Source organism: Acomys minous (assembly GCF_964271855.1).
Source record: "Acomys minous genome assembly, chromosome: 4".
Classification (NCBI taxonomy): domain Eukaryota; kingdom Metazoa; phylum Chordata; class Mammalia; order Rodentia; family Muridae; genus Acomys; species Acomys minous.
This window is the reverse complement of record NC_140486.1, coordinates 17037437-17062227: the sequence shown is the minus strand read 5'-3', so window position 1 is coordinate 17062227 and position 24791 is coordinate 17037437. Positions and strand designations below refer to the sequence as shown.

General features: G+C 39.0%; 1 protein-coding gene across 2 annotated transcripts in view; it reads right to left on the bottom strand.

Moving 5' to 3' along the window:
- The window catches only part of DCC (DCC netrin 1 receptor), a 1088923-nt gene that overhangs the window by 52254 nt on the left and 1011878 nt on the right, over window positions 1–24791 (bottom strand). For both annotated transcript variants that reach the window (XM_084780514.1, XM_084780515.1), the window contains exons 24-25: window positions 15964–16190; window positions 10034–10150 (exon numbers count right to left, since the gene is read on the bottom strand). In XM_084780514.1, coding sequence (XP_084636640.1) covers window positions 10034–10150; window positions 15964–16190 — 344 coding nt within the window. The remainder of the gene's footprint in view (window positions 1–10033; window positions 10151–15963; window positions 16191–24791) is intronic.

The following is a 24791-nucleotide window of genomic DNA, read 5'->3' as shown; positions in this document are numbered from 1 at the left end:
AATGTAAAGACTTTAATTTAATGCTATAAGTTTTAGGAACTAAATCCTTTTGGTGTATTTCTCAAAATGATACATGCCAGAACTGAGAGATATGTTTAAGGAGGAGAGGGGAAATATAACAATAAGAATATTATGTTCGAGTGAAAGCTTCAATGAAACAATTTGTCATGCTGCCTCTTTTTATGATAATGTTTCTGCAATGACCTATATACAGTCTGGAAGATGAGAACATTTAGGGTCCTTGTTCCTATAATAAATATTAAAACACACTTCAGATGTTCAGGTAGTCAAGGATAAGAAAGTATCTCAGATGACTCTTGCCTATATACACTCCCACATGCCTGTTTTGGTAGTTATCCTGAACATGTTGGCAAAAAAGATCAAATATTTGAGTTCAACTATCTGGGCTCAGTACTTAGGTTTGCTGCTTGTGAGTCTTCCAGGCCTCACCTAAGCTGGTAGCCAGCACTTCTGCTCTATGGAACCTTCCTTCAGGTTCCATATGTGTTATGTCATGTGTGTCTGGTGACCAGGAGAATTGTGGCAGAAAAAGTGCTCGCCATTTTCAAGTCTAGGCTAACAGGATTTCTGTCTCCCTTCCATTCTTGCACACTCATCATTTTTTCTTGGTCATCGCAGGTAGCACTGTCTGTGGAAGGCATGCACCTTGTCTTTACATAATGCTGGCCAAAGTGTGTGGAAAATGATGAGGTAGCAGTGCAACATTGGGACCATTAGTGTCTGCGAGGAAGTTATAAGACGGTTTGTGACTCTGAGCCAGAACCAGTTAATTAAATTTTCTTCCTTCTTGACACTCAGAAACAATAGATAAAATAAGGGAATATTATTTTATATGGGTAAATTTGTCTTAATTGATTATATATGATAGTATAGCAACTTTAGCAAATCATTTCAGATATGCTAGGTTTCTCATTTGTACAATTGTGAGTGTATCAGTGCCAACAGTCCAGTGCAATTGTAATGGTACAGAGGTTATCCACAGAGAAGCGTAACATTGTGTGAATAGGATTTAGAGAAGTAAATGTTGGTGATAGTAACCAATTTTCAGTCCTTCAGTATGTCCATCACAGACTTGATTTAATATAAATCAAGTGTTTTTAAAAAACATCTTGCTTTGCTGGACATGGTGGTGCATACCTTTAATCGCAGCACTCAGAAGGCAGAGGCAGGTGGATCTCTGTGAGTTGAGGCCAGCCTGGTCTACCAAGTGAGTCCAGGACAGCAAGGGCTACACACAGAGAAACCATGTCATGAAAAACAAAACAAAACAAAACAAAACAAAACAACAACAACAACAACAACAACAAAATCTTGCTTCACAGTTTAAAACGGGCATATTCTGTTTGTGTAGATGTCCGTTTAAGTCATGTTTGAACCTGTAGGGCTTATGACTATGTAAGATGTTGAGATCAGAAGGAAAAGCTGTTTCCCCACTGGAAGAGAAACCCTAGAACTGTCATGACGAATGCAAAGCTGGATTCATATTTTGGGGCTTCATTTCTGAGGTAAGGGAAGACTGTTGTCCTAGTTGTGACAGGCAGTGCACTGGAGACACTCTTCACAGGATAAGGCATGCTATCGAGCCATTGGTTACTGCTGTCATATCACGTGATGGCATGTATTAACATCCCAAGGTCTGCACAATTAGAATGTAACCTAAGGCCACCACCACCTCCTACAAACATTATGCTTTTCTATTAGGAATTTCAACCGAGGCCATTTTAGATGAGGTATGGTTATAAAATCCACAGATGTCTCTAGCAGTTTTTAATATATGGATATACAGCAAATGGGGATTAATATCTAGAAATATAACTACTGTAAAAATTACAGATAAAAAAAAAGTCTCCACAGTTTGTTTTAGATATCCCAGAAGCTGGGTTATTTATCCTGCTGCCGATTATTGGGTAGTACCAGGTCGTTAGTGATGCTGTGGATAGAGTCAGTAGAACTCCATTTTGGAAAGTCTTAAACTTTCTTGTACTATATTTTACTTTTAGTACTTTCTTCAATTCACTGTTAGTAAAGTCTGAAACCAAATGATGATGTGACTGTAAAGTAGAGTCTCTTGGTGAACATTCTAGAAAGCAAAGATTCACCCTAAGCTTCCATAAAACAAAACTGTAGGACTTCCTATGTCTCCTTGTCTTTTTTTTTTAACCATACCCTACACTATTTCTGAGCTATCATTTTTATATTAAAAGCCATTTCATATTGATTTTTTTATATTTCTTATATGGAAAGTGATAACATAAAAAATTGAATATTTTGTCCAATAAGTTGCGTTATATGAAAACAATTAGAGTTTTATTACTAATATCATTTTACAGATCATCTGCTCCAAATCACACTCTTCTGAGGCCCTAGTCCCTCTATTCCAAGAGTTTGGAGAAGAAGGAGGTGAGTTGGAAATGGCCCTACATACAGTCATATCTAATTGTCCATACAGTCTAGAGTTGTAAAGAAACAGTCTCCCATCGGGCAAAGGAAGCTGCTGACCTCTTCTCCCATACTTGAGCCCCAGTCTGTATCAAAGTTACTGGTGGCAACGTTCAGAAGTCCTGCCCCTAAGCCTCACATCATTCTGGACAGCTCTAAATGTTAATCCCAGATCAGCTGTGACCTCCAGTAAACAGTATCATAGTTTCTCCCTTACCACAGTGTCACAGCACCCTCTCTCACTAGTTTGACTCCAGAAAGTCTTCATAGATGAACAGTTTGTCATCTCGTCTCTAAATTAATGGTCTGATCATTTGAAAAGCAATCACATGACACTTCTTCATCCTGTAAAAATTTAGGAAAAGTCTACCCAGTCCTTCTAATTTCATGCTGTAACTACCCTTAATCAAGCTAAAATACTATTTTAGCTGCTGTAAAGATTGTCACCTTTTGCCTACACCTTATGTGCAGAAACACAGTACTAGGGATTTTGCCTTTGGGGGCTACTCTGTAACAATGTTACCTAGTATTTTCAACCAACAAGTTTAATATTTGAAGAGTAAGTACATTTTGCTCACCCATGAAATTAAATAAAATTCTAACTTTTTATAACCTCAAGCACAACATCAGATTAAATTATATTTTATCTAATTAGTAATACTTTCTTGCCACCATGGTACAGTGGCTTTAATGGTGAGTCTTCCTCTGAAGATTAAACATTTGGTTTTATATTGCAGGTCTTTTGGAAGGAGGCTACAGAGGAACCTTTAAGAGGTGGACTTGTTCTGGAGGGGTAAAAGTTCATAGTCCTGTTCACTTCAAGTTTCCTGTCAGCTTCCTGTTCCTGCAGCCTGCTGCCATGCCTCGCCTGCCCTTATGGATTCTCCCTTGCTAGAACAGTAAGCACAATCTCATCTTTCTTCTTTAGGTCACTTTTGGTAATGGTGTTTTATAATAACAATTTAAAACTAATAAACATGGTAGGTAGTGTGAAGGAAAAGAATGGAAATTTCAGAAAAACTAGATCTAGATAGATGTTTTAAGTTGATAATGATGAGATATAATAAATATTAATTTACATTCAGAATTTTAGACTCACCAAGATAGGAAAAAAAAAGATTTCCTAAATAAAACATCAACCATCTTGATATATATTTAGGACTCAGAATACTGCTACAGTTTTCATTTATGAAAAATTTGATAACAGAGTTTAAACCTGAATAAATACAAGTAAATGCAGATGGCCCATCAGTAAATGTGTGTAAAGTGCTGAATGAATTCACAACTCTGCTAGAGGTCCAACTTACAAATTTTAGCATTATAACATTACCTGATGTCTTTGTCACTCACAATGGATAGAAATAGGATATTTTATTTATCAGAAGCTTTTAAATTTATTCTGAAATTGACAATAGTCACATATTGATGTAATTCTCATTTGTTGTGTATAATTTCATCAATGCAGAATTTACAAGGAATGAGTAATGACTCAATCTGACAGTATTAAAAAGAATATCCTGTTGTGTCATTATTTCTCACTGCAGTATAAGCTACATATGGGAATGCTGTGCCATGCTAATAATAATGATTCATGATTTTCTAAGTGATAAGTCTAGTACTTTGTCATCCAAAGCAAGAAAGAGAACATCAGCCAAAGCCTTTGCATCATCTCTTGTAGTCACTCATAAACTCCTTTCAACACCAACTGCCCTTAGGAGGTCTAAGACTGTAGATCACTTGCTTGCCTTTAAGCTTTACAAAAAAAAATGAACTGTACAGATCTATTAGGTTTCTCTTTATGTCCTCCAAAACATTATGTCTTTGAAACGCTCCATATGGTCTTATCACTTTATTCATTTTATGGGTATGTGTTGTTGTGTGATAGTAATATATTGTAGTACATTTGTTCATGTAACCAAGATGTGCTATAGCTGAATATGCCTTTTGATAAGCATATTATATACTTATCAAAAATTATATTATTTGTACTTACCTACAAAAGGTGAATGTACCCCCAAATGGAATAATTTGACCAGGATTTTCTAATAAAAATTTAAACTATTTAGTATAAAGTACCAAGGGACATGAACTATTAGAAAATTAAAAGAATAATAGCAAAGTCAGTTGTTAGTTAGGTGGGAGTCCTATTGGTTTAGACTAAAATACTACAAATAACACAAGGTTAATTATATTAGGCAAAAAGAAATTCAAAACTCTAGGTAAGAACATGAAGCAGAAAAACGAGCAAAGGATTGATATCAGAGTAAATTCCCATGCTCATAAACCTGGTATGACACTTTCAGAAACTATTTAAAGGAAAGAAAAACAACTTTAATGGAGGTGGATAGTGCCAAAGATGAAAGCCATCCTTATCCATGAAGAAGCACTGCACCCTGGAGATTCGGAGCATTTATAGTCATGTCCTGGAGAAAGGCCCTCAAGCAGTCCAGGGCTATTTCCCCCCTGTGTAGTCAGTACAGGCTCAACCCAGGGTAATACCGTGAGGGCTGAATGAAATCACATAGCAAGCTTTTACCATGTGAATGACAATCAGAAGTTCTCATTTCATTTTGATTTGTCTTCCTTTTAAACCCAATTTATTTTTAGTCTGAAATAATTTTAGCTGACTTTAGCACACTGCAAAATTTGCCAGATAGTCTCTTTAGTACTGATTTAAAAAAAAAAAAAGAGCCCTCAAACACAAATCTGTTACATCCACAAAGCTGTGTGTGTGTGCCATTCTTTTTAATTCACATATATTTTCATCCATTTATTTGACAAATACTCAGTGAGTCCCGGGTTTCACAAGGTACCAATCAAGCTATACCATATGAGTTAGACACATCACCTACCTATCATGAAGTTACTCACAATTGTTAAAGTAGAAAGACGTTTGATTTAAACACCTAAACATAGATGGTTGTACTTCCTGTAAAAAATGCCACACAATGTTATAAACACTGCTAGTCAAATATGAAAAACCGAGGCATCATTTCTAGTTGAAGTACCTTGAAAGGCATTTATCATATCATCCATATCTGCTATGATGTTTGAAAACACATAAAACGTTGCTGGGTGTAGCTCTCTATTGCGTTGTTTTAAAAGCACAGAGGAAAGAAATGCATGTGTATGGAGTGGCCATAAGTCTTGACTGGCAAAAGATGAAGGTCTGTTAGGAACCATCTTTCATCTGATACATGGATGAGTTTGCAGTATCATTGTTTGGTTATTTTGTTTGTTTGCTGGTTTACTTTTTTTAAAAAAAATCAGTGGTGTACAAGAACTTTTCAGCTAGAGCACTTACTTAGGGGTCTAATGGCCTCCAAAACATTCTGAAGCATAGTTATATTTTTAGAAGTAATGGGATCAAACAGGAATTCCTTATTAATAAAATATCAATTATATCCTCAGAAAAAAAGCTCTAAGTACACTATTAATCCATGTAGTGAAAAGTATATAAGAAGAAGGAGCTTGCTTTGTGAAATATTTCAGCTGGGAGAATAATAACTAGAACAGTGAAATCAGAATTCTGTCCTAATTCTGACTCTAATTACTGGCTGTGTAAGCTAGTCACTTAATCTCTCTGATCCTTAGTTCTATTATGAGTTCATTAGGCATACTGGTAACCAAGAGGGCCAATCATTTTATATTCATTGTAAAGGCCATGCACATCTTTGAATGTATACACACACACACACACACACACACACACACACACACACATACACACACACATTCATATATATGTATATACACATACACACACATATATACATATTAGAACATGGGAGAAGGATAGTGAGAGAAAAACACACAGAAAGGAGAGAGAGAGAGAGAGAGAGAGAGAGAGAGAGAGAGAGAGAGAGAGAGAGAGAGAGTCAATCCATGCAAAGAGAACGCATGCTGTTAGGATGTGCCCAAAGCACAGAAAGGAGGTTTTATACTACAGCAGATTATAGAGTGACATGTCCAGAGGTGAGGTCAGAGAAAAGTTCAGAGACTTGCCTACACTAGGCTTGGTGTAACATTGTAACATTGTTGTTCTATGTGTAATCAGGACTAAGATAATGTAACATGGACATTGGAACACTGATGTGTAGGTAACTTACAATGAGCTGAAGTAGAGAGATAAATTTTAAGCATATTGCAATAGTCTCTAAGTTAAATGATAGGAGCAGCTTAGTTTAATAAAGAAGTAGAGAAAAGGTGAAGTCATACAAATAGAATGTGAATGTTAGTGTGGTAAAATATTGGACTTGCAAGATGAGAAAATCAGGGTAAAGAAGTGAAAGGGCTGGAGCCCTTTCACATCTAAGTACGGAACAACATTAGTTTCACAATCTTAAGGACCAGCATTTGGAGAACAGCAACCACATAACAGTCATGGCATCCAACAAGCACCTGTAACTCCCAATTTTAAGCATCTGATTCCCCTCTCTGGCATATGTGCATGCACACATAGAGATTGACATACAAATAAATAAATAGACTTTTTAAAATCCAAAACAAAAATAAAAGCATAAAATTAATGTTTCTAATGAGAGGTAGTGATGGACAGTGATGACATTTCTGGGAATGAGAAAACAAAGCTGTTCCACAGTTCTGCAGACAGAGAAAGGAAAACTGTGTCAGAGATTTGATCTCAGCTAAGGTACTTATTAGATATCTGGAGAAGTTGAGTGGACAGTTGATAAGGAAATTCAGGTGGATTCTGGTAAGAGATGAAGGCAGAGATCCAATTTAGGATCACCAGGATTTACATCACATCATGGCCACTGATGTTATCTCAGTGGTCACTGCTCTAGATAGAGGCAGCTGCACCAAGGAGGAGCCCTAGCTCCATCTGAGCTCAGAAGTCAGGAAGAACAGGAAGGAAGATGACAAGGAACAGCCAGTGGGAAGGAGGAAGGAACTAGGATTCAACATACTACAAATTAATGGGGGATCCTCCTCCTCTCTTCCCCCTTCTCTGACTCTGTCTCTCTCTGTCTCTCTCTGTCTCTCTCTGTCTCTCTCTGTCTCTCTGTCTCTCTGTCTCTCTCTCTCTCTCTCTCTCTCTCTCTCTCTCTCTCTCTCTCTCTCTGTCTCTGTCTCTCTGTCTCTCTGTCTCTCTGTCTCTCTCTGCCTTTTCTTTCTGCTTCTCTGTCTCCCTCTCCCCCTTCCACCATACACAGGAATTGAAGCTACAGTTAGCCAATACGTTGACAACCTTGGCCACTGTGGTTGTTTATTTTTTTATTTTTTAATATAGTTTATTAATTCATTCATATTACATCTCAATTGTTATCCCATCCCTTGTATCCTCCCATTCCTCCCTCCCTCCCATTTTCCCCTTACTCCCTTCCCCTATGACTGTGACTGAGGGGGACCTCTTCCCCCTATGTATGCTCATAGGGTATCAAGTCTCTTTTTGGTAGCCTGCTATCCTTCCTCTGAGTGCCACCAGGCCTCCCCATCCAGGGGACATGGTCAAATACGGGGCACCAGAGTTTGTGTGAAAGTCAGACCCCATTCTCCACTCAACTGTGAATAATGTTCTGTCCATTGGGTAGATCTGGGTAGGGGTTGTAAATTTACGGCATGTATTGTCCTTGGCTGGTGCCATAGTTTGAGCAGGACCCCTGGGCCTAGATGTGGTGGTTTAAATGAGAAATAGCCTCTACAGGCTCAGGCACTTGAACCCTTTGGCCACAGTTGGTGGTTCTGTTTGTGAAGTTTGAGGTCTGGACTTGCTGGGGAAGCACATCACTAGGGATAGGTGTTGAGGGTTCATATATTCTTTCTGCTTCCATTTTGCTCTCTCTGCTTTGTGTGTGTCGATGGAGAAGTGATCTCTCAGCTTCCTTCTCTGCCCACCAGCTGCTATGCTTCCCTGGCTGTGGACTCTCGCCCTGGAATGATAAGTCTGAATAAACTCTTCTTTCTATAAGTTGCTTCCTGTCATGGAGTTTGATCACAACAAAGGAAAAGTAACGCTAAGGGTACAATGGCTTCAGTAAAAAAATGAGTATGAAAACAGAATCAAAGAAAGCATCAGAAAGAAGAAAATAAGCATACTTTTATATTTCTGTGCAAGTGAGTGCTGGAGTTTTAGTTGGTGGAAAAAAGGATATCAAATGATTGCTTTAAAATAAGGTTAGGACAGAATGTAAATTTTTATATGCCTACTGCAAAGAACAGTAAGGAGGAAAATTGATGTGGGAGCATGGGAAAGAGGTAAGTAGAGTAAAGTCATACACAAGTTTGGGGTTAGCAACACAACCCTCAGAGGGCACTGTTTTATCAACAGTTTTCTTTCCTTGGAGATATAAAAACAAAGAAAATTGTGATGATAACTATTATTTCCACTTTCGGGTTTTGGTGTTGGTGATTGAAGTCAAGACTCTATGCCTGTTAGGCAAATACCCTGAAATGTATGCCTAACCATAAAGAAATATTAGTGAAGACTGACGAGAAGGTATTGAACTCTGAAAACTCACACTAAATGTGACATTCATCTTATTGGATGAGATAACAAACAGCGGAAGAAGAAATGCACTAACATTTACAGATGAGTGCCAATGTCAAACTAGTGGTCCAACCCACCCAACAGGCAGCTGCTCTCCTGTATTCTTCCAACACACTCTATAGCTGGGGGCTGAGATGTGAACTGGTCGCACTACTAATTTAACTATGGTTGAAAACTTGTTTCTTTTTAAAGTAAATAATGTTGGGAACGAGGAGCAAAGCAGAGGAGGTAGAGAATGAAACAAAGCAAAAGGGAACAATGACTGCATGTGGGAGATGGGGAGCAGAGGGACTGTGGGAAAGCTAATGAATCAGCAGTCCCCATCCACATGGAGGAACTGTTGGCACGGAGCAGTAAAGCAAGTGAGCAATAAGAAACTATTAATAAGGAGATAGAAAGAAGGATGACGGGAACTGACGCTGTGCATTGCTTTAGTGTGGCACGGAATTGATGAATTGAGGTGGGAGGGAGCCAATATCATTGCAGGTACCATCAAGAACTCACAGTTCAGGGAATCAGATGGATTATCTACACGAACAGTGTAATTAGCAAGATTGATCATGGAGGTAATTGGGAAGGAAGTGATCCCCAGATGCTAATTTCTTCAATGGAGGTAGGAGGGAGACAGAGACCTCCAACAAGGAGGGCTACTAAGTGACTGATAACGTGTGATTTGATAGAGCTAGGTTGCGTAATCATGAAACCTGGACCCACTAAAGTAGGAAAAATTAAGCGGTGGTGATGATGATAGGATCAGATCGATAATATTAGTGAATGTTTCAAATGTCCTTCTTAAAACAGAAATTCATATTATTACAGTTGATTTCTTGAATTGTAGCCATCTGTTTGCTAACACTGATGATATAAAGATATAATTATATAGTAATGACCCTGACTGATAATTATAAATGATATGGCTTGCAACCCTCTTCAATTACTGTTATTCATCTGTAAAAAGTCACATAAAAGACAGTTATTTCTGATGATTTGATATTTACAGAACCAAGGCAACCTGAAAACACTTTAATTTTTTCCCCTTACATTTTGGCACTAAATTATACTGACCAGGATTGCTGGCCTGGGCCTCCATGGGAATCATGAGCTTGGGCCTGGTCGCCCGGCGCGCTGCAAGGGACCTCTCCAGAGTGGACATGGAGCTCCCTGCTTCCTCGGTGTCCTGACCTAAAAATAAATAAACCAATGATGATAAGAGCAATAGTAATAATTTCCAAAGAAATATACCTTCATCCGAGTAAAAAAAAGTTCCCATACATAAATGATTTGATTTTGTCCTTAAAAGAATCTACAATACCAGAAAACCTCTTAGATTTGTCAAAAGCAGCACGGTCTAATAGTAATATAAAAGTAGGAGAAAGAGCAAAGTTGGAGGCATCATCATGCCTGAGCTCAAATATACCTCAGAGCCACAGTAGCAAAAATTCTCTGGTATTTTTATACCAGAAATATATAGAATAGAATGCAAGACCCATAAATAAACCCACACAGTTACAGCCACATTACCCGCATCAAAAGTGCCAAGCACATATGTTGTGGGAATGGTGGTACATCCCAACACCATTAATTCTGGGAAATAATGGAAAAGGAAGTATCTTTCCTCTATAAAAAAATGTGGTATCTAAAAATTCAATAAATGATGAAAAGGAGTATGGAGCTGACAACTATTTAAAGGTAAAAAATTCCCAAATTCAGCAACAGACAAAAACATATCTATAATTAAGCAATTTATGAAAACTCCTGGTCAAACCAGCAGAATCTATGGAAGACATATCCCTGATACACTCCTGAAAACTAGAGACAGGAACACAATATTTGAAGGCAGTGAGAGGAAAGCAACCAAGTCTATGCATAGTGATGTAGAACAGTGAATGAGAGTGGAATTCTCAGCAGGAACCAAGGAGGCCAAAGTGATGCTACAGATTTCAGATGCTGAAAGATATAAATAACAGAACTTTCAAGTCACAAATGAGCCAGTGATGTAACAGTAACCCTTGGAGCATCACTAGCAAACTCTGCTTTGAGAATAATGGTGAAGTCAGGTTATTTTCTGATAAAATAAAATGAAGTGAATTTCTCTCTAGCACTTTAATCCTGATGAAATGGCAATTCATTTTTCATAAATTAATATAAATAATACAGGAATCTTCAAGAAATTGGAAGTGGAATAAATAATAGGAAATACATAAAATCAATTAAATACATTATTTCCTCCTGTATATTATTTAAAATAATGTTTAATAAGTATAAATAAAAAGCAGAACAGTATCTACTATGCATCTTTACTCTCATAAATAAAAAAATAAGTAAATAAGGAAAAAGTAATTCTAGGTCCAGCTAAGGAAATGGTTACCTTGTTTTTAGATAAACCCTTCCATATTGTTAGGTATCTGTGATTTTATATTTGTGATGCTGCAGCTACATTTTAATTCTAGGAATGAGCTGTTTAGAATTATATTTGGCTACTGAGAACTTTACCACAATTTTTGAAGCAGAGTTACTACAATGTTTGAAGCATAGGTTTTTTTGTGTGTGCGTGTTTATTTGTTTTTGCTGGTTTGTAGATCATTCACTTCCTGCTACTGTCACAAATGCCCCAGACAATCAATGTACAAAGAGAAAAATTAATAGTCTTAACTTTGGAGGTTTGAGTCCATAATTAATTTCCATGTTGCTTTTATACTGTAGGGGAGACAGACCATCATTTCTAAAGCAGGCCTTGAAGGGAAACCATTTTCCCCCCTCTGGAAAGCGAAAAAAGACAGGAAGGGCCTCGTGTCCAACATAGCCTTGGAAAGCATTTCCCTGATGAACAAAGACATCTGTCTTCTAGGCCACACCTCCTAACTGCCTAGAACTTCCCAGGATCACCATGTACTGAGTGTACAGCATGCAACAAGACACTTGAGCAGGACTTATCCAGCGCAGAGCAAGTACCAACTGAGGGCATTCTAAGGAGAATATTTTATATATTCACCTTTGGTCCTAACAGGGTTGGGAAAATCACATAAAACCTTCCGTTAATATCTGTATAGTTAGAAATAAATAATAAAAGTTAAGTTTTAAAAGAGCTATTCTAATAAGCTGAGTGCCGTTTTTTTTTTAAGTTGAATAAGCAAATGTGTCAATGTTGAAATGTACTTTTCTATCTATGCACGATACATGAAAGGTAGGGACCAATGCTTGGGATTTCTGGGCTGGAGCTGCACTGGGCTTCATTTCGAGAAAGCAAATTCTGTGTGTAAACAGAGATAAAACAGAGTCAAACTTTTATCTTCCTTTTTCTTTTTTTGTGAATTTTTAAGTGAGGAGAAAAAGTTTGAAGCCCATTACGTGGAGAAGACGGTCATTATTGCATGACACCTTCTACTGTGGCACTTACTATAAATTACATTACTAGGACAGTCTACTTGTGTGGCTGAGGAGAGAGTGGTTTTGTTTAAGCCAACTAAGTACAAGGGGTAGGGAGGATAGAAGACATTAGAAAGAACAAATGGAAATTTTTATTTAATGAAAAACATTTCATGTTTATTTAGCTAATGGTTAATTTACTTCTCTTTTTGTAGCTAAAATACAAATATTGTGCATGAGCTTTGAGCTTATTCAGAATTAATTTTGTGCACAGAGAAGAAGTTAGCACCTTCCATAAAACTATTAAATGAATTAATTGAAAAATTGTAATTAAAGCATGGATTTGAGGGTTGGAGGATTTTTCAGTCATAGATGACCAGGATTAATTCCATAAACAATAGTACTATGTGTATCCCACAGTACTGACTATGTACCCTACAGTACTGACTATGTAATCTACAGTACTGTGTACCCCACAGTACTGACTATGTATCTACAGTACTGTGTATATCACTGAACTATAGCAGTGACTGTGTAACCTACAGTACTGACTATGTGACCTATAGTACTGTGTACCCCACAGTACTGACTATGTAATCTACAGTACTGTGTACCCCACAGTACTGACTATGTATCTACAGTATTGTGTATACCACTGAACTACAGCAGTGACTGTGTAACCTACAGTACTGACTATGTGACCTACAGTAATGACTATGAAACCATGGTGCTGACCATGTACTACTGTACTATGTACTAACTACTAACTAACTGGACTAGCCTACTGTAGTAACTTTGAAACCATGTACTGACAAAATAACTATAGTACTGGCCGTATACCTACAGTATTGACTGTGCCACATATACTATACTGCCTACTGCATAATCTAAAGTACTGACAATCTACCCCACCTTACTGACTATATAAACTATAGTACTGAATATCAAACCATATGATTACATGACCTACTGCACTATGTAACCTCCTGTACTAACTATAAACTCTGAAGCTTGTTACTTACTTTGCTTCATTTATTTTATGAGGAGAATAGCACTTATCTCAAAGTACTCTGTAAGGATTCTGTAGGATAATGTATGAAAATGACAAACGTGGCACTTAACAGAGTAATTTTTTCTTACATAGTTATTTCCTCCTCAGAGATTTTATCATCAACCTAGGGCAGGATGGCACTGCTGTTTTCTCCCAGCACTCGGGAAGTAGAGTAAATAGAAACCTTGGATACATTGGGGCTTTGAGGAAAGCTTGGTATACATGAGGCCCAGTCTCAAAAAAAAAAAAAAAAAAAAAAAAAAAAAAAAAAGGAAAATCAGAGAAAGAAGCCCAGAGTTCCCTTCCCTGTAAGCACCAGGGTCCTTATGCTGAGGAAAAATAGACACAAGTGTTCTCTCATTCTTAAGCAGCCCCTGCTGGGGTCAAGCCTCCCTTAGCACTTATTGAGAGTTATAAAAATAGTCTAACTGCTCCAAGGGTCATCTTGGTATGGAAAGAAAAGGGAGGTTGTTAGTGGTACCCTTGAAGTCCTTGTAAAGACTTCTGCAGACAGAGAGGCAACCCCTTCCTCTGGGAGGCAAAGGCATTCTGCTGTCCCTGGCACCCAGTTAAAAATTAAGCTGCAGGATTAATCCTATGAAAAGGAGAGGAGTTCCTGCAAGAAATTTCTTTTCCTTTCGTTCTACAGATGGGGGGACGTTTTTTTTCTAGTAGCAGCCTTACTGACCTCTCATGTGTCCATCTAAACAGAGGTGAATAACAGGAGAGAGAGACAAAGGCTCACAGAAGCATAAGATCTCTCATGGCTTGGTTTTGGTAAGGATGCAGGGGCTTCTTGTGGGCTGAGTAACCATACAGAATGTTACTCAGGTTCGATTCCCCTTGCCGAAACTGCCTACACAGTTTCACACAGCGAAGGACACATGAGTTTTCAGGGAGAGCCATGCGCTGATAGACTTGGGCAATGGAAGAACTCCACAAGTGTCTGAAAAGAACTAATATTTGTCCATCAGGAGAGATGTGGCTTATGGATGCTACTTAAGGGCCCCCTTAGAGAAAAACAGTGAGGAATTCCAGGAATCCTGTCCATTCTTTTCTTTTTCATGGAATCTCCTTTTTCTGGCTTACCACCAAAGAATGGGAAGGGGGTGTTCTGTGGGGGTCCTATTAACTGTTACTCAAAGTTTCATGTATTAGAGACTTGGCTGCCCATCAGTATGGCTACTGGGAAGTGAGAGGACATTTAGAAGGAAGTTAAGTGCCTGAGAACATAACTTTAGAGGAGATCTTCGGAAGCCACTTTGTTCTTGATTTGGTCTTTCTTACCTTCCTTCTGGCTTTAGGTGAGCCAGATTCCTCTGTCATGTACTCCCACCACTGACTGTGTGATCACAGACCCAAAGCAACAGGACCAGGCTACCAGAGGTTGAAAGCTCTGAAGCTGTAAGCCAGAATAGCCCTTCTGCTTGATAGTTCAATTATTGCAGCTATTTTCTCTATGTAAATGGGAACAAGACTAAGCAGCAGAGAAATTCATAGAGGTGATTCTGAAACAAACCAGGACCCTCCTGGCCCAGTTTAACATTCTAGTCGGCTTGAAAGCACTAGAGGGTCAAATGAGCAGACGATAAAGCTGTCTCTGTGTTCACATGTGTAGCCAGCAACAAGCAAAGGGAACCTTAAATTCTAGATTATCGTTTTCAATATGAGAAGGCTGCCCTTACATCTGCTAGGGATGCCATTCAAAGTCTAGGAGGGGACCACCCAGCCCATGCTTGAGATATCAGTGACTCAAATCTTTGTTTCAGAATACATGAATTGACAAAGCCAAGTGAACCATTTGCACATTAACATGACTAGGACTTTTAATTTAGTTTAAAAAGAGTGGCCACTCATTTACTGAGTAGATTCAGCACTTTTCTGATGCTCATCATATTTGCTATTGTATTTCCAGTAAATACACTTCAGGCACAATGGCCTCCAGAAAACAGTGCATTTTAGAATCACTTTACTGAATTCTTAGTGATCCCTGGACATCAATTATCATGCTGCAGTCTACTGAGCAATTGGCACTTCCTTCATTGGCCTCTGTATATCAACAGCTTTCAAATGACCGTGTCCAGTGAGAGATCACATAATAATCTGACTGGAGATGACAGCTGATCTGCCTGGTAATGAATGCCAAAGTAATGATGTTTTTCATTCTTCAGGTGCTCCTAATGTTAATTTTTCAAACAATTAATCAATAACACATTTAGAAGCACCTTTTAATGATCCAACAGAGATTGAGAGGTGGGAAAATGTATGACTAGCCTCAGACTGTATTGCATCAACAATATTTTGTACATAAGACAATGTGATTGTTTCAATTAGGCTTCTCATGTCTATATCCCCAGCTGCATAGCTGCTAAGCTATAAGAACCTTCCAGAACTGTTAAAATTAGAGAAGGCAGGCAACAGGATGATGGAGGGCGCAGATGTGCCACCAAATTTTCATCAGCTGGCTTTCATTGGTAAATGACACAAAATGGTATGCAAAGTAGCAGAAGATTGCTCTACAAAAGAAAGTGTGCAGAGTCCCCTAGCAGGCCTCTCTGATGCCAGAGACTATTGTTACCTGAATGGGAGGCACTTTTGCTTCCCATCTGGCTTTCTGACTGGCTGTGGCTGACTGGTGTGAGATCTTGGCAGCTCTGGATGGGGGAGTCCCTTCCTGCAGGGTCAGTTCCCGCAGGCTTCTCGATATTTTTCATTTCCATTTCTTCATGGTGTATCCAAAGGTCAGGAGGTCGGAGGTCCTTCTGACTGCCCTTCCGCTTGCTCACACTGTGGGTGGCCCGTTTCCTATGCAACAGAGTGAGAAGGTAAAGGGGATGTGAGTGCTTCAGTTCCATGGTGCTTCCTCCTCGCTTTCCTCAGTCAGTGCAGGTTGCAAGCAGAGCAAAGAAACAAAAAGGGTTCCCAGGAGGAATCAGATGAAACCCCAAAATTGGCAGCCTTGTCCTGGCTGTATTTCCTCTTCTCCCCCCAGAGCCTCAACACATTTCTAGGAGATGCTTAGCTTAGTCCCCAGGGTTCCTCCAGCCTGCCAGGAGCCTTTCCCCAGTTTCAGCATCTGGCAATTCATGCTCACGGTGACAATGGCTTAGACAGAGCCATATGCCAATCTTTGGAGGTGGGCATACGGTACCTGACTGCAACATCTGTTTCAGAGATAAGTGAACAAGTAGCTTTGAAAGGGCAGATAGAAATAAAAAGGCCAGAGTTTGTGCCAACTGCTAAGAATGGAGCTTACAGGAAAGTCTACGCCTCAGCTGTATAATTTAATGCGCAACAGGGACGCTTGGTATTTAAAAACAAAAGGCCACATGAGGACATTCTTAGGTGAATAAAACACTTTGCCTTGGAGTCACTGAGCATCCGGAGCCAAACACAGTAGACTTGTCTTTTGAAATTAGAAAAGAAGGAAAGATCCCTTCTCTTGAAACATATTCAAACTCTTCTTATTTGCTTCAGTAAGATTTTAGCTACCCTAAATTTAATACTTTATTCAGTGGTAATCACATCTTGAGGTTACTGAGTCTCAAAGACTCTGCATAGAAAGTAAAGTAGCATGGTGCTTGTACTAACCTTTCTCTTCATCAGGGAGCCACAAAATGGTGGCTCACGGGCCATGTCTGCCCCAACATGTCTTGTAAGTAATGTTTTAATGAGATGTTTTGGGTCATCTGCATATGCACTGCAGTGGGAGGACTGAATGGCAGTGTTTGTTTAGTGACCAAGACAAACTAATCATGTGTGTGTTTGTGTGTGTATGTACGTGTGTGTGTGTGTGTGTGTGTGTGTGTGTGTGTGTGTGTGCTTGCACGCATGTGCGTGCGCACACATGAGTGCAAGTGTTTGCATGGAGGCCAAAAGTCAACATTTGGTGTTATTATTCATCAAGAACAATCTATCTTGTTTTTTCATCAGAGTCTTGAAAAGCATCAATTAGGCTAGGCTGGCTTGTCAACAAGCCCTGGGGATCTGCCCATCTCCACACTCCCAGAGCTTGAACTAAAGTGCTTGAGTTTTACATGGATGTTAGGGGTCCAACTCAAGTCCTCATGGCTGTGCAGCAAGCACTTTCCTGACTGGGTCATTCACCAAGCCCCAAACAAGCTGATTATAAGGAAAAAAACTGCAAGCTCTTCAAAACCTTTGGAAATGACTTTGCCTTTGCAGATACCAACTTAGAAGCTTTGCAAATATTTTCCAATTAATGTTCCGTGGTACAAGTTATTGAAATTTCTCAGCGTTCTTTTCTGTCTTTCTGAAGTAGGCTGATGAGGATGGGAGACAAACAACTCCAGACTTAAAAGCTGCTTTGTGTTTTAGTAGACAAATAATGTGTGCTTACTGCTCGAATGCCTTCTTCACAGCATCCTGGTTGGAATCATGACAGCAGCCCCACATTGTCTCCAAGAGTGGTTCAACCTAAGTCCCAGGTAGGCTTCTGGTGTGTGAGGCAGTAATCACTGGTCTCCATTGTATAAATCCATTATTTTACATTTCACCTGCTATCCTCAACAGATCTGCAGGGCTCACAAAAACTATATTTTGCTTAACCCTACTGTCACTAGAGAAGATGTTTCCTATTCTTAAACTTAGAAGCATCCCCCTGTTGTCTCTCTTTCTTTCAAACTAAAATGCTCAATAACTTCAGCATCCCCATGGTTGTCTTTAGAGAAGTACCAGCTCCCACACTCAGGATGGCACCACTTGATTTCTCAAGGTTACTCAATTGTAAATGGCTCATGGAAAAATATTGATCAAAACTCTTTAGTGGGACCAGAGAGATGGTTCCATTAATCATCACTTGCTGATCCTCCACAGGACTCAGGCTTGCCTCCCGTTACCCTAGTCTATGAGGCACACAATGGCTTGTAACTCCAGCTCCAGGGCATTTGATGCCCTCTCTGGCCTCCCTGGACACCCACATATAGCATAAGTAGACACACACTTACACACGCAGACATGCATGCATGCACACACACACACACATACACCCACACCCAAAAGTAGAAATTGAAATTAAATCTCAAAAACATTTCTTTTTTCTTTTTCCTTTTTATGGAAAGCAAGATGATATGGGTTAAGCCTGTAATCCCAGTATTTAGGAGGCTAAAGCAAAAAAGACAGGTTGAGTTTCTGGGCTAATCATACTGAGTGGTAGGCCAACATGGTCTAATTGAGATCCTTTCTCAGAAAAACAGATAACCACACACAGATGTATGAAACGTCCTCTTTATGAAACCAGTAATAAATCTAGAGTATTTGTTGCCTCGTATTTAAATGTATGCCTTGTTCAACCAGTCATTTTCCAGCCCCTATCACTCTACAGCCCAGCCTTCTGGGTCCCAGACCTAATCTATTTTTTAAAAGTTGCAAATCTAAGGAAAGGCTGCAGCTCTTTGTTGCTTGTGCATCGTGAACTCAGTTGAGAAGACATCATGATTCCAGATGAACTCAGACAGCTTTGCTGAGAGATTGTTACCAGATTCAGATTTTTTTTTTCTGGAGCTCTCAGCTGCTCAGGAAGAGGCCTGTGAGATCCTGAGGGTCTCTATCCAGGCTCCTTTCCTGTTTGTGTATGTATTTCCGGTGAACATTTCCCCACTCCTCTTCCCACAACAACCCCCATTTTTTTTCCACAGAGAGGAGCCTTGTGCGCAGAGCTGCTCCTCTCCATCTTCTCCACCTGCATTGTGGCAGGTGTGCAATAAACCCAGCAGGTGCTTAGAATGAAAGTTTCTGAAGTTCATCTTCAAACTCTACAAAGAGCGGCTGTCACCCTGACCTTCTGCCCATCTGTTGTCTCCCCAGCTTAATGGCCAAAGCTATGGCAGAACTCATAGCTGTTTTCTGCAGTAGAATCTTTATAACATGTATACAGATGGTCCTAGTGATTTCAAAGTGTGGCCCAGGAGCCGAGCTGTAGGCACTCACTCAGGATTACTGAAGGAGAGGCCATATTGAGGGGTGCGGTGATCTCTGTTTTAACAGGCAAATCTATCACATGTAAAATACTGCAGGGCGATTTATTTAGTTTCATTTGCTTATATTTTAAATATGATGTTTCTATTGAGTGAGAAAATACCAGACATTTAACCCTTTCTTGCAATACAAAACTATTCTTTCCCACAATTACCATTTTTCTTTCAGAAACTACCTTTAAAATGGGAGCTGTTTTCCTACTTCAGGTACACTCAAAGACAAAGTGTACATCTCACCTGGCCCTCTGCTTGGGACATTAGTGACACTGTGAAAAGTATTTCTAGTATGAGGGAATACTGGGGTTCAAGTCTATCTGTTTGGTTATTTGTTTGATTACTTTTTGTCCCAAATACCTTTGGAATCCTGTTTTCTTCTTTAATATATTTTATTACTTTACTCATATTACATCTCAATTGTTATCCCATCCCTTGTATCCTCCCATTCCTCCCTTTTTCTCTTACTCTCCTCCCCTATGACTGTGACTGAGTTCGTGTAGTCTCCAGAGTTCCTTTCACTTTTTTATAGAGCCCTCCTACCCACTTTAAGTGAGTAAAATATTAGACTAGAGAACTTGTTTTCCTCTCTTTATGCCTCTTAAGTAGGCTCTGGGTGTCAGCTGTCTCACTGAGCTGTCAGGCTGTTTCTCTATGATAGCACAACTCCTCCAGCCACACAGGGCAAACTTTTCCTGCACTTCCGCAGCTGCACCCAATGTTTTCAATAAGTCACTTATTCATTTCTTGAGAGTGTGTGGAATAGCAAACCTATGCCAAGAAGCATGGTAAGTATTACAAATACAAAGACGGGAGAGACATTGGCAGCGTGATAAAGGATGAAAAGTAACATGGCGTTGGGAATTTCTGTTCTGTTGGAGTAAGATGAGTATACCAGATATGGTAGACGGTAGGTTGAAAAGGCAGAGACTCCAAAGCGTTGGGGGCCTTGCCTCCTACAGAACTATCAGTGGGTACCTGGAGAGATAGTTTTAGTTCAAAAGTTAAGAGTTATCACGTTCATTATTTGTATGAAGCCAAACCACACAGATATCATACATGCAGTGATATCAGGAACACACAGAGAAGAACCCTTCATTCTTGTTACTTGAAAGCTCCTTCATATATTCCTTACTGTTCTATCTGCTCCATGCTTTTCTCATCGCCTGCTATTCTAAGGAAACCTTCTTCATCTTCCATGATTGTGTTGGGGGGGTGTGAGTGGCTTAAAAGCAACACAGATGGGATGGATGTTTGTTTTATTTATGTCTGTATCCAGTGACGTTCTAATGCACTGCTGTCCTCATCTAGATGCTTTTTCATGTTGCAACAAATTATTTAGGCCCTACTATGTGCTAAAATTACACTTTGTTCAACTTTTCCACCAGAGGCAGACACATGAGCAGCCGTATATATTAATTCCCAGTCAATGGCATGCTCACGGTCTAGTGGATGGTGTAGCTGGATGCTTGCCCACAGGTAGAGAGGACACCAGGAAGGAAGAGTTTCTGCAATGAGTGAAGACACAGCATAGGCTGTGAAGAAAGGGAGGATGGAGGACAGGCAAGGTCAATGATCCCCTGCTTTCTCCATCTGCTATGTTGACTATTTTTATGTGACTAATAGCAATTAGGCTGGTATTAAAAATGCAGAAGATGTCAATGTTTGACTACACCTGTGGGGTTTTGTTGTTGTTGTTGTTTGTTTTGTTTTGTTTTGTTTTCCGAGATGGGGTTCTCTGGATAGCCTTGACTGTTCTGTGCTCACTTTGTAGACCAGGCTGAACTTGAACTCACAGAGATCCACCTGCCTCTGCCTCCCTGAGTGTTAGGATTACATGCTTGCACTACTGCACCCGGCTTATACCTGTGTTTTTTAAGGTTGAGTTAGTTGACTTTATGGCCTTAAGAAGTTGCCAGTAAAACACAATGTGAAAGGAGTATGCAAAAGCAATTAAAATGTTAAAGAAATGAAAATCAGGCAAAATCCCATTAGAAGTTAAAAGGCAGTTGAAATCATTTGAGATTTTAAACAGTTGATCTTTGGTAATGAGAATAATGATTTTTTTTGTTAAGATTTGAATCAATGCTATTTTTAAAACATGCTACACACATTAAACATAAGGCTCAGCTGAGAACTCATATCAAGGGATAGGGGGCTTATTTGCATATTTTAATTTGATGTATTAAGATTGTTGTCTATTTTGATAACTGTCCCATGATTCTAATAATATCTATCCATGATAGGATAGATATTAACCCTTTAATCTTTATTAACTATATATAGATTCTAACTCAACAGTATGTGATTTCTATGTTCACAAGGCAAATATTCTTACCTTAACAAAAGCACAGGAAAAGCACTCACCAACTTTGCTTTCAATAAAACACAATTTATCTATATTTAAATTTTCTATTGTAATCTCACTAACTTAAAATATGAATGTGGGTTCTCTTCCAAGTAAGAAAACTTTAATTACCAAAATTATGAAAATTTTCTTTTATTTCATATTACTTTATACCTACATGCTGCTGTGTGATTTTGTAATTTACAAGTATTCCACTTGGGACTTATGTGTTTTAGGCTAGACTGCATGATGGACATATGTGTGTTGGTTCTGACTAAGCATGAAGACACTCATGCTAAAGGATAAAGGTCCTGCCCACATATGACACAAGTGCATAAGAGATATTGGCGGTGGCAGCAGCAGCACCACCAGCAGCAGAAGAATATGGAGGAAAACATTTTCCACTATTATTAAACATATGATATGTAGCAATAAAAATGCGATGAAATAAATATGTACATGTTAATTCAAATAAGAAATTCCTGATAGTTGATAAAAATTTCAGTTTACTTGGAGGTAATAAATTGTACTCCCGGGAAAACACAAAGGAAACTCCATTCTTCAGCTGTCTCAAGAGACAGCAAAGGGTCCCTGGGTGTGTTACCTACTCCACAGCACTAACTGCCTCACTCACCCCTCTCCTGTCCTCTCCCAGCCTCCCAAGAACTCAGTAAAGAAGCTGCTTTCTGTTTCAGATTGGAATTGATTTTGACTTCATCTGTATTAATTGGTTCTAGAGTTTCCGGAGTAAAAATGGTCTGGGGGAAGATCCTCACAGAAATAAAATAGTGAAGAAAAGCCAGAAATAATTGCAAGGAAAAGACCCTTTCCTCTTTCCCTTTACATACATACATACATACATACATACATACATAATTTTTAAATATATATACATATATATACACTACATACACACACACACACACACACACACACACACACACACACAATTTATCTCCTTCCCTTTCCAACCCCAGCTCTTCCTACACATCCTTTCCCTGCTCTCTCTCAAATTCATGGACTCTTTTTCTTTAATTTATATATATATATATATATATATATATATATATATATATATATATATATGTGTGTGTGTGTGTGTGTGTGTGTGTGTGTGTGTCTGTGTCATTGTGTGTGTACATGTACATACAAATACACACACAGCCAGCCTAATCTGTATGTATATCATTTTTAAATTGTATTTATGCACACACATGCCTGTGTGTATAGAGTGCATGTGGAGTTCAGAGAAAACTTTTGGGAGTAAGCTCTTTCCTTCAGCCCTGTGAGCTCTAGATATTGTACTATGGTCCTCGGTTTGGCAGCAGGGACCTTTATGCTGAGACATCTTGTCAATATTCTGCAACGTATTTTGTCAGAGAAGAAAACTAAAGTCAGTGAGTCAGTCATGACACGACAATGTGTGGAATTACATCAACAGACTTTGTGAGTCAGAGAAGGAAAAAATAACTTCAGTTCCTTTGGGTTCTCAGCCATTAACAGGATCATTACTTTATTCCTTCATTTTCTATTTTTTAATAACTACATATGTTTTAGAACAAATTCACTATTTTTCATGATAAAGTTTTCAAGGTCATATTATCCAATGGGTTTCCTGTTGGTTTTCGAGATTATATGAGGTGCTCTCAATAGACTGACAAGTTTTAGTTTTATACCATTAGAGAAGAGACATTTCCCCTAGAGAGGTAATATACCCAGGACCATAGTTCATCAGTCAGTATGACCATGAAGCAAGCAAAACCAAAACTCCAAACCCTCTACAGATAGCATAGTCAAAGGCTGGGAAATTCACAAATGTGCCTGTGCTTTAACAATCATTGAACATTTAACAAATATGTCCTCTCTCCTTCATATGAATTCTTCTGAGTTCTGCCTCAACGACCTGACACCTTGATAATATGCCATGCCAAGTCTGAACAACCCTTCTTAAGAACACCAGGTCAAGGTCTTACTGTGCATGGTTTGTCACTAGGGAAACATATTGAGGCTAGTCCCTAAGGTGACAGTGTTGACTGGTGTAAATACTACTAAAAAAAAATGAATGTTTTTATTTGAGTGATGACTTACATTTTGTGGACTTCGTATCACTCTCATAAGAGTGGGTTCATGAAGCTTTCAAAGTAGGGCTACTTTTTGTCTCTTGCTTCCTGTCCTGTCACCTCTCTTCCACATTTGTTACTTGTTCTGCTATGTCACCTTGCATATAGCCACAGTAGGTGACTCTCACTTGCAGAGCTATATCTTATGCTGCCATAACTTTGAATCCAAAATAAACCTATGTTCTTGATGAGTTATTCATCTTCAAGTGTTTTGTTATAATGACAGTCTAAGGCATTCACTCAATTAATTCTTGTTCCTGATTCTTGTTCCTTAGTAAACTAAGTGTCTCCGAGAGACCATGTCTTAGGTTCACACCATAGGATAACTTGTTATCTTCACTCACTAGCTTTTCCTTTCATGCAGTGTACTGGATCACCAGTAATTCCAAGTTCCAAACAGTACAACCCATGGCTGAAACTAGACAGAAACCTAATGTATAGGTTGCCTCTGTGCCTCCAGAGACTTCTTCAGGATGTATTCCTCACCTATTATGCTTTTACATATAATGCTAGAGGACATGACAGAGGCCATCAGTAGAGCACAAGAGAGAGCCCAAGCATGAAGGAAGCAGAAACATGACTTGCTGGAGAATGTTTGTTGACAATGAATATAGAGAAGAGCTGTTATGCCAGCCACTTCGGGCCCAGCCTTGGGCTTTAAGTCAGCACAAGCCTGAGGCCAAGAACAAAACAAAAGGAGAAGGAACAAAAGACATTCAGCTACAGCAGCTGAAAATATGTGTTAGACTGGATTTGACAAAAACTGGAATGTCAAGTGACTAGGCAATTCTGGCAACTTCCAACATCTGTAAACACAGGCATCTGTCCTGGTCACATGGATGAGTTATAGCCAAACTGTATTTCCATTCTTAACTTACTATGTGTTGCAGTAAAATCAAGAACTGTAAAATATGAAAATGTTTTGAAGCCATTAACAATGTTATTTTCT